The sequence below is a fragment of the Molothrus aeneus genome, chromosome 3 (genome assembly GCF_037042795.1).
Source record: "Molothrus aeneus isolate 106 chromosome 3, BPBGC_Maene_1.0, whole genome shotgun sequence".
NCBI lineage: Eukaryota > Metazoa > Chordata > Aves > Passeriformes > Icteridae > Molothrus > Molothrus aeneus.
In genome coordinates, this window is record NC_089648.1 from 72,146,399 (window position 1) to 72,155,854 (window position 9,456).

The 9,456-nt window shown below is 37.7% G+C and overlaps 1 protein-coding gene across 1 annotated transcript; it reads right to left on the reverse strand.

Annotated features, from left to right (window-relative positions):
• Positions 1–408: 408 nt before the first annotated feature.
• On the reverse strand, positions 409–9,150 carry TDRD15 (tudor domain containing 15). Its single transcript, XM_066545838.1, has one exon. The coding sequence runs from the start codon at positions 9,145–9,147 to the stop codon at positions 3,259–3,261; it is 5,889 nt and encodes a 1,962-aa protein (XP_066401935.1). The 5' UTR covers positions 9,148–9,150; the 3' UTR covers positions 409–3,258.
• Between the last annotated feature and the right edge of the window lie 306 nt (positions 9,151–9,456).

The following is a 9,456-nucleotide window of genomic DNA, read 5'->3' on the forward strand; positions in this document are numbered from 1 at the left end:
CATCAATTTCTGCCTGAAAGCTTACACTTCTATGCTGCCTGACTCATACAAACATTCAGTAACTATTCAGCCCTTTCAAAGCACCTGAACCACCCATCTCCTACCCCCAGTGACGCCTTTTCCTTCTTTGCCTCTCTTCCTACATGAATCCTCCAGGATCTTGTCTCCAACTCTCAGGCCCACAATTTCTGGTGGCTCAAGTTGGTTCTGGTGGCACATGTCCTCTGGAGGTAATGCAAAGTTACTCCTAAATCAGTCAAAAATGTTCAGCAAAATCAGCAAGAGGTACATCCGCTTAGAAGTCCATGCAACACATACTTATGTAGTTTCAGATATTTTCCAATGCATTCACTAGCAGCAAAGGTCACAGAAAACTTCAGAATATCTTAGGCAGGGCAAGTTACACAGAGGAGATATGCATTTTATTTATTATTTTTAGCATTCATTTTATTGATGACAAAAAGACAGTATACACATGAAAGTTCTGAATTCCAAAGAAATGAAACTGGTTCTCTATCACTTTTGTGGATTAAAAATAATCACAGTCATCAATGATACAGTATAAATAAATACAAAAATATAAAAACATAAGCATTACTTTCTAATTAAATTTCAGCAAAAAAATTACTACTACAAAAAGTACTGCATTTGTTCAGCACTATGCTCATTCAAGAACAAATAGGAAAACATACCTAAATTTCTACATCCTAAATAATTGACAACTTCTTCCAACTAGGTTCTGAGCATAGATTCTCCTTCTTACAAGAAAAATGTTTTAACAGCAGAGTTACACACCAGAGGAAAAAAGACTGGGCATAAAATACACAGCCAGACTTCCCAGCAACTTAATCTAACAATCATAACACATCCTTGTAATGCACTACTGAAAATCAGCATCAACAGAGGCAACAAGACATTCTTTATATTTACAGATGCAGTATAATCCTGAAATACTTTCAATTATCTGATTTTTACTTGAAGCATTTTGAGTATCAGACCTTCAGTAAAAGAATTACTATCACGAGCTAGTCTCATTACAAGTTGAAAACAAAACACACGTTCTTGCAAATAAATCTAACATTTGCAAATTGCGAAACATAAAAATAGTACACACAGCTGTTTATTTCTTTTCTTATTCATACATCATTTCTAGGCTCCATTTTGGAACATTAGAGAAGCAATATTCTACAACTACATACAAGTTAAAGCACAATATACATAAGCAAAAAATTAACCTACTTAAAATATGCAAGTTGTGTATTACTGTACACAACATGTCTGCACTTAGGGTATCCAAATGATTTTTAAAAAGAACAGATGCTCAAGATCCTACTTTTCCAACTGAAACACAGCCAGAAATTAGAATCAGTGTTAATTAATATGTAAGTGTCAGTGCCTCTAGGTGGCACTACAATGAACCAGCACAGCAAGTGTAAAGTCATCACTCAACATAAGTAATGTTGCACAATACAACTTTTGTGTTTTATACTAACAGACAGCAGTATGTCTAACTATTGACAAAGAATGTGCCAGGTAAGCTTACAATTTTAGCAGGAAAACCTTGAAATTCTGAAATATAAAGAAACAATGCAAAATAAAGAAAACAATCAAAAATGGTTACAACCCCCACCCCTTTTTTTTTAATCACTATATTAACATAACATTACTGATATTTTAAGTAGTATTTACTTGAGCAATTTTATCTTACACATTTTCTGATTTGTTAGTAATGGGCACTTTTCACTTGTACTATGAAAATAATCTAAGCTTCAAGAATAGTTCACCAGCAGAGTGAACCTTGTAAAGATCAGCTGGCATTGGCTCACCTCTTATTTGACTTTCCCAGACAAGTATCTCTTACTGAAAAAAAAAAAAATCTGTTTTCCAGATAAAGCTTTCAGGTTTTCCCATGAATTAAATACATCGTGATATGGAGGGGGTGGGAGGGGGGGACTGGGGGGCAAAGGGTATGTGTGTTGTTAAATCTTGTTTACTTCTAGAGATGCATAAGATATGCTGTCTACCATTAGGGCTGTATTCATTTTCTCACTGAAATTCAAACTATCACAGAGCACACAAAGGAAACCCCTCATTGCTTCAGGACACTTCATACTTTGTCCAAACAACAGAGGAAGGAGGTAAGAGCAAAAAGTAAAATAAATAAACAAATATATCAGAAAAACAGACAAATATATCAGAAAAACAGACAAATTCTTACCATTTAAGACTAGATACTGAAAAAAACTACCCCGCTAAGATACACAGTACTACCATCACTTTTCAGTTTTGAAATTTCTTCCTCCCACAAAGGAAAAAAAAAAATATAAGGTTCTGAATGTTCCCCTTTAAGATATAAACAATATTTTGACTTTACAATGTATTGACTAAGCACTCAGTGAAAAGCCCCTCTCTTCATTCTGATGGGGAGGAGGATGAAGGAGAAGTATCAGTGGAACACATGCTTGGCAGAGTAAAAAATCCCAAAATGATGCAACTCAGATACTAAGAGAACATTCAGAAGGGGCAATAGCATCTCTACACCAAGAACTAATTGAAAACAACCTAATGCATGTCTCTCCCATAAATGGGGATCCCTATTTTTGGCTTAATCATTGTGAACATTGAAACTTTTCTCACATGGAAACTCCGGAATCAGAACCAAAGAAAATGTCTGGCATCTTTGTTTTCTGAACATCCAAAACATGGAAACATCACCCTCTAAACCAGATGTTACTGCAAATAAAGATTATATCTATACATACAAAAACTTTGAGAGCATTCCAACAAAAAGGCTGTTTGAGTTATTTTGCTTTGAAGTAGTGCTTTTCTAACTGCAACCTACTGATCATTCAATTCATTCTTTGACAGTAGCTTCACACACTGTCCTTCCAGACTGCAGAACATCAGAATCACAAGCCTCAACCAGTGCTTCTGGTAGCAGATTTACTTCGTGTTATGATAACTTTACTTCTCTTGTCATCATAATGCTGAAAAAATCCCATCCTCACAGTACTGTCCATCTTTTGTAGGTGTTGTAAACTCAGATCCTTTGTTAATGGTATTCCAGCAGCCACTTTACCACACTCTCTTTTTTGAAACTTTTTATAGCTAATGCTGTGCTTCAAAAGGCTTTTTGGTTTCTCTTCTTTGCCCGATTTCTGTCAGCAAAATCAGAACTGTTATCATAATTATACTAGTTCACAAAGGGAAGCATAGTAACTAGAATCTGGCCACTTCACTTGCAATTCTTTTTTCTGATTAGAGTCTGTCAACTGCAATGGGACAGCACCTACTGTGAGAGCAGACTGCATGGCCTGCAGCAATTAAGGCATCAGACAGATTGCTATCTTCCCACAAAACATCCACCTCTAACTTCATTTCAGAGCCATAGTGGATAAAATGAAATATCAGACCTGGTTTATGAAGAAGCTGCTGAAACAGAAGTATAGCTTCCTCACTCCAATGTTCCCCCTTCCCAGGAACTGTATCATGCAAAGAGCAAGAGTGTGCCAAGCGTGGCAAGTATAACAGACTTTCTGGAACAACTTTAAGTTTATGGATCTCAGAATAAGGTATGGCCTTCAGAAAGCCATAATCAATAAACGTAAGAACAACAGACTGATCTGTTACTTCACTAATTTCTGCCCTGTACCACTCTGCTTCCTGCCCAAACTCGATCAAGCAGCTAGCACCAGGTATCACAAGTTCTTCTGGCAGAGCTGGCAAGTTGTCAGGAAGGTCAGAGAGCAGCAAGGACAAGTTCTGCATGCAATCAAAGAAGATTTCAAACTGGATGCTGAAGTTTGAAGGATCAGTAACGGCAGTTGCACACCCAGGATATGTTCTGCCACTACGCAGCAGCATCCACATGACTGAATTTATCTTGAGTGATGTATCAAACTCCTTACAGTTTGTATTGGTCCATTTTTCTGGTCCAACAATTGTCCAACAATGACTTAAGAGCTGGTTCAAATACTCCTGAAGTGTAACTTGTCCTACTAAAATATCTACCTCCCAGATATCAGATGATTTCAAGTATCTCAAAAACAAGATCCTTATTTCACAATCTAGAAGTGCATTTACTACATGGTCTAAGTGAATTTTCTTCAGGTTTTTAAAACAAATCCACCTACAATAAACAGCTTGTCTAGGAATCCTCTTAATCTCATCACTGAGCATCTTTGCATTATTTAAGGACACCATCTCACACGTGCCATAATCCATGAAAAAAACTAGCATTAACTTTTCCCTGACAAATTTCTTTATCACTTTTGATCGATTCCATTTTAAGTTCCTTTCAGATTGTGTAATGCATTCCAGACCCTGTTCAATGTCATCCACTCTAATCAAATCACTTCTTTGTGCTTCTTTGTCAAGCATTACATTTAACTCATGTAGTATTTGCAGATTTTTAAGTAACTGTACATAAAATTCTCCACTCTTTGAAATATTAACTACTTCCGCTGCTTCTACTTGTCCAGAATTTAAAACCTGATGAAGGAGACTTAAGGATTTTACAGAAATATTTTTCATCCCAGAAGCCTTGGTTTTATTTTGGCCACCTAAACTGTTCTTAGATTTTTGAGGATTACCATCTTGTTTAGGCTTATTTTCCAAAGACAATACCCACGTGCTTTTCCACCTTATGTTGTCTATTTTATGCAAAAGGTTGTTAGACAAAGACTTTCCATCACATATTACATCTATTTCCCATTTTTCTCCATGCTGCTGTAAGAACTTGCAAGCTACCGCCTTGTCACTTACTGTTCTTGCAAAACATGCAGCACTTTCTTTAGTCCAGCTTTCCTCGGGAACACTTTTTACACTGCTAAGGAAACAATGAACACTAAACCTTGGCAGAGTTAAGAACTTTTCTGGAATCCTGCAGATTTTTGATGAACTTACAACTGCAGTATTACCATAGTCAATAAATTCTACCTCATAGGAGTTTCCCGATTTCAGAGTTTTAATAACTGCTCTATAGTAAAAACAATCAGCGTCGTGCTCTGCAACAATGAGATCCCCTACCATGAGCTCATTTAAGCAATTTTCCCAACCTCTATTCTCCAAGCTTTCATTCAAATCATCTGCTAATTTTATTATTAAGTTTTCATCCTCTGCAAAGTGAACATAGAAACTTGATGGACTATTCATATGAGAAATATAACCTGCTACTTCAGTATTCACCTGGATATCACGTTGAGGAAGGCTGCTTAATGTAGGTGTATTTTCATGACTCCCTTCCTGTTGACCTGTACAATTTGGTCTTTCATTCTGATATTCAGAGAGAGCATTTACAGTTATTTCCTTTAAATGTAAAGCAGAATAAGAGAGGGAGTGAGAAGCAGGTTGTCCAATCCAAGGTTCCTCTCCTTTCTCCAGAAGAGCACTGAAAGTATTTCTAAAACTTTGCTCTTTGCTGTTGTGTAAAGTCTGCTGTTTTGAGAATCCACTACACAAATTTGGTGTGCTACGTGCAGTCTGCTCTTCATCTCCAAAATTCTCACCAGTATCTGCCTGGAAATACTCATCATAGGCTTGGCATTTCACTTCAGTTTTCAATTTAAGTATTTCAGGATCTTTAACACTAACTTTATTAGTTTCTTTGTCATCTTCCATGTGACATATCCTTCCTTCATTACTTCTAAATTGTTCTGTATGGCTTTGCTGTGCCAACTCTGCCAATACCTTTTCTTTAATTTTCTGACTTACTTTGAGCTGTCCATCATACAACTCCACAACAGCCTTTCCATCTGGTTCTCTGGATAAAATTACAGCCTTCAGCAGTTTACCAAGGAATGTTTTCACAAACCACGTAGTAATTTTTGCTGGAAATTTTGCCCCCCTAAGATCTGACAGACAGAATTTAATAGCTTGCATGGGTGTGAATAGTAGGTCAGTGGCAGAATCTGGAATAGGCATCAACTGGTCTCTCTCCACCATACTCCTATTTCCAAAATCCACATAGTCAACCAACAGAAAGGACGTTGATTCCACAGGAAAAGCCAAAGCTCTGTAAAAGAGACCATCTTCCACATATTTGGCTATACACAGTCGTGCACTGCCATGATAATTTACATTACTTGACATTTGACTTACGTCACTAACCTTCTTCATCAATGCCTCAAGAGTTTCAGAGTTGCGGTTAAGCTGACAATAGAATTCTGAAGGACTATTTATGTGAGTTATATAAACCTCCTCCTCACTTCCAACTTTTATATTAAAAGAAGAATAGCAAAAACTGTACAAAGAACCCAAACATGAAAGGTTTCTCAGTCCAACACATTCAGGCTGGGTGAGACCATGTTCTCTGAGGAGTTCTTCTACACTATTAAGTGGAGTCTGTAAGTCAACTACATTGCATAAACAGTTGGGGCTCAGAAGAACAAGAGCATAAATGGTGCAAGTCAGTGGTCCTCTAGAAGAAGAAATGAAGTCTTCAAATTGTCGATGCACTTCTTCAGACAAATTGATTGAGTCATTTTTAAGTCCACATCGAAATGCTACATTTTTAAGTCCACATCGAAATGCTTGACTCTCGAGAGTTAGGAAATCTGGAAGAACACCCTGTACATCTTTAAGTGAAACTCTTTCCTGATAACCATAGTCTACAAAAACCACATCAACTTCATCTGTGGATACCTCCTGCACAACAGTTGCTCTGTACCACTTCCCATCTTTGGGATACTTAACAATACAGGCAGCCTGTCCAGTTTTGTAGGGAGTGGTATGATCTTTATAATATGTCTGAATTTTTCCCATTAAGTTATTTAGCTCTGGCAGTTTGCTTTGCAGTTGACATGAAAAATCTGCTGGGGAAAAGATGCAAGAACACACCACTTCATGAACAGTTCCTGGTTTAAACACAAGCTCCTTATAAACTAATTTTTCCTCACATACCAACCTATGCATTTTAGAAACAGCACCTTCTCCTGAACAGGATGGCACAACAGATTCTCTAGGCACTGGTGGCACATTTAATGATTTTTCCTTCTGAACCATGTCTCCATTTCCAGATACCTTATTTTTGCAAATATTACTGGTGCTCTCTGCATTGATTTTTTCTTTTTTACATTTGAGGTGATTCCCGCTGTGCCGCTTTTTTGCCGCCCTTACAACAGGTTCTGGTGGCTTCAGGCGATATTCAGCATAACCAGCTTGAACCATGCACGTGGCAACGTTTCCTTGCAGGAAACCAGTATGACACTGCACATTAACAACGTACTTGTTGTTTTGCTTTCCAACAACATGAAGCAGCAGTGGTTTGTTCAACACCACATTTTTAAAGAAATCAGTTTCTTTTTTGACCCACACACCATCAACAGGAAATGTGCAAGCAAGGGAACAACACACAGCTAAAGCTGGTAAATCAGAAAACTCGGGAAGCAATGTTTTCACATAGTGACAAGGTATAGTATCTGTATTTCCAAAATCCAAAAAGTAAACCATAATGCTAACACGAAACACTTTTGTGACAACACCCCGGTAATAACACCCATCCCTGCTATACCGGGCACAGCATAGCAACCCCGGTTCTGGCTTTTTAAGGACCATCTCATCATCTCTACACTGACTGTATGTGCAGGCAATGTTTTTCATCAAGGTGTGAAACTCATTCTGGTATCTACAAGTTTGAATCCAAAAGTCAGATGGATTTACGACGTATACTACAAAAGCTCCATAAAAAGAGTTCATTTGCATCTCTACTCTCTTGCAGTGGCTGGAGAAAGAAATGTCCTGTTCAGGTAAGCAGGCTTTTTTATCTTTGTTTCCAGAGTAATTCTTACATGAATTTCTCTCAGGACTTGGCTTGTGGTTTAGTGCGATACTCCTGGGTTTAGTTTCCAAAAGCGAGACACACAGTGCAGCTGTCTCATTTTGGTCTTCTGGATGCTCAGCATTTGTTCCAAGATTTTGTTTCTGCAGCGTTATATAATACAAGCGTTCAGTGTCATTGTACAAATCAACTTGGACACACACAGAAGTTTGTCCTATTAAGGCTTGTGTAAGTTCCTTGAGCTGAAATTTTACTACTGTTTCATCCTGACTACCAAAACAAGACAGCGTACATGGAAATGAAATCATTGGTAATGTCATGAACTCAGCTTTCAGTTTTCGAATACAACTAGGTGGCACAGCTTCAATAATGCCAAAATCCATAAACCAGACCTCCACATGGTCAGAGAGAAGTTGTTTTATCACTCCTCTATGCCACTGTCCGTTTTGCCTCTTGGCAGCACAGAGCAGCCCGAAACTATCACAAGAGGTGGTATTTTCTCCAACAAGAGCTTCATAGTACAAATGCATAGCTCCTGTCAAACATTCCAGCTCTTTCTGCCATTTCTGTATCTGACAGTAAAATTTATTTGGGCTTACTGCACCAGTTATTTTCACATTTTCTTTACTGCCAACAGGTAGACATGGAAAGAGTTGATCTGGAACATGCCAAAAATCTGTTGGTTTCTCAGAATTATTTAAGGTAAGTAACTCCCTGAAGGGATACTTCTGTGTCAACAGTTGTGGCATTCTCTTACAAAGCATTCCTTGGGGCAATGCTCTTAAAGCTTCTACAACAAGACAAAATGAATCTCCATCAATAAATTTACCTAGCTGCAGTTCAAGAACATCAGTAATAATCTTAGGCACTTCTAGAATAAACAGCTGATATGGTGTAACAGCCTTCACATGACCAGTGATCTGTAATCCTACCAGAGATGAAAAATAGTTAACAGCTTTTGGACCCCATCTTTCTCCCAGAGGAAGTATGCTTGCAAAAACACCCAAAACCACCTTTGGAGGCAGCTGAAACAATTTATCACTAGCAGCAGCAAGATGTGTTTCCTCAACAGCCAACACATGTCCAGTGTCTATAAGAAAAGTCTCACAGATATTCCCTTTTTTTCTCAGAACTCTTCCTCTATGCCATTCTCCTTCTGTGTCTTCCACCAAGCAAGATCCACCAACACAGACATCATCTTTTACTTTGAACACACGCTGTATTTCATTTTGTAGTATGAAATAGTCAAGCTCACATCCTATGTTGTACTGAGCCTGGAACACTATAACCAAGCACTCAGGATGGCATTCTACATGAGTTATCTTCAATTTCTTATCTACTGAGTCTGGTGAAGGAGTCAGAGATTCCATCCTGTCTGCAAAGAAAAAGAGTATGATCATCTTGATAATTTTCTGTATTTTTTCTTTCCAATTCCTTACATGACATTTGTTTTCAAAATGGTTTAACAGCATATTAAAATTCTGGCTAAAACATATACTAAACATTTAAGAATGTCATGTTTTAGGCAACTGGGATACACTCCATGCAATTCTCTTATAAAAGACATGCTCGGGTAACATGAAAAAAACTACCTCTGGATTCGCTCCCGTGGCAACAGACTTTTTATCACCTGAGATTAATTTTCAAGCAAAATGTTGTTTTTAATATGTAAAAGACCA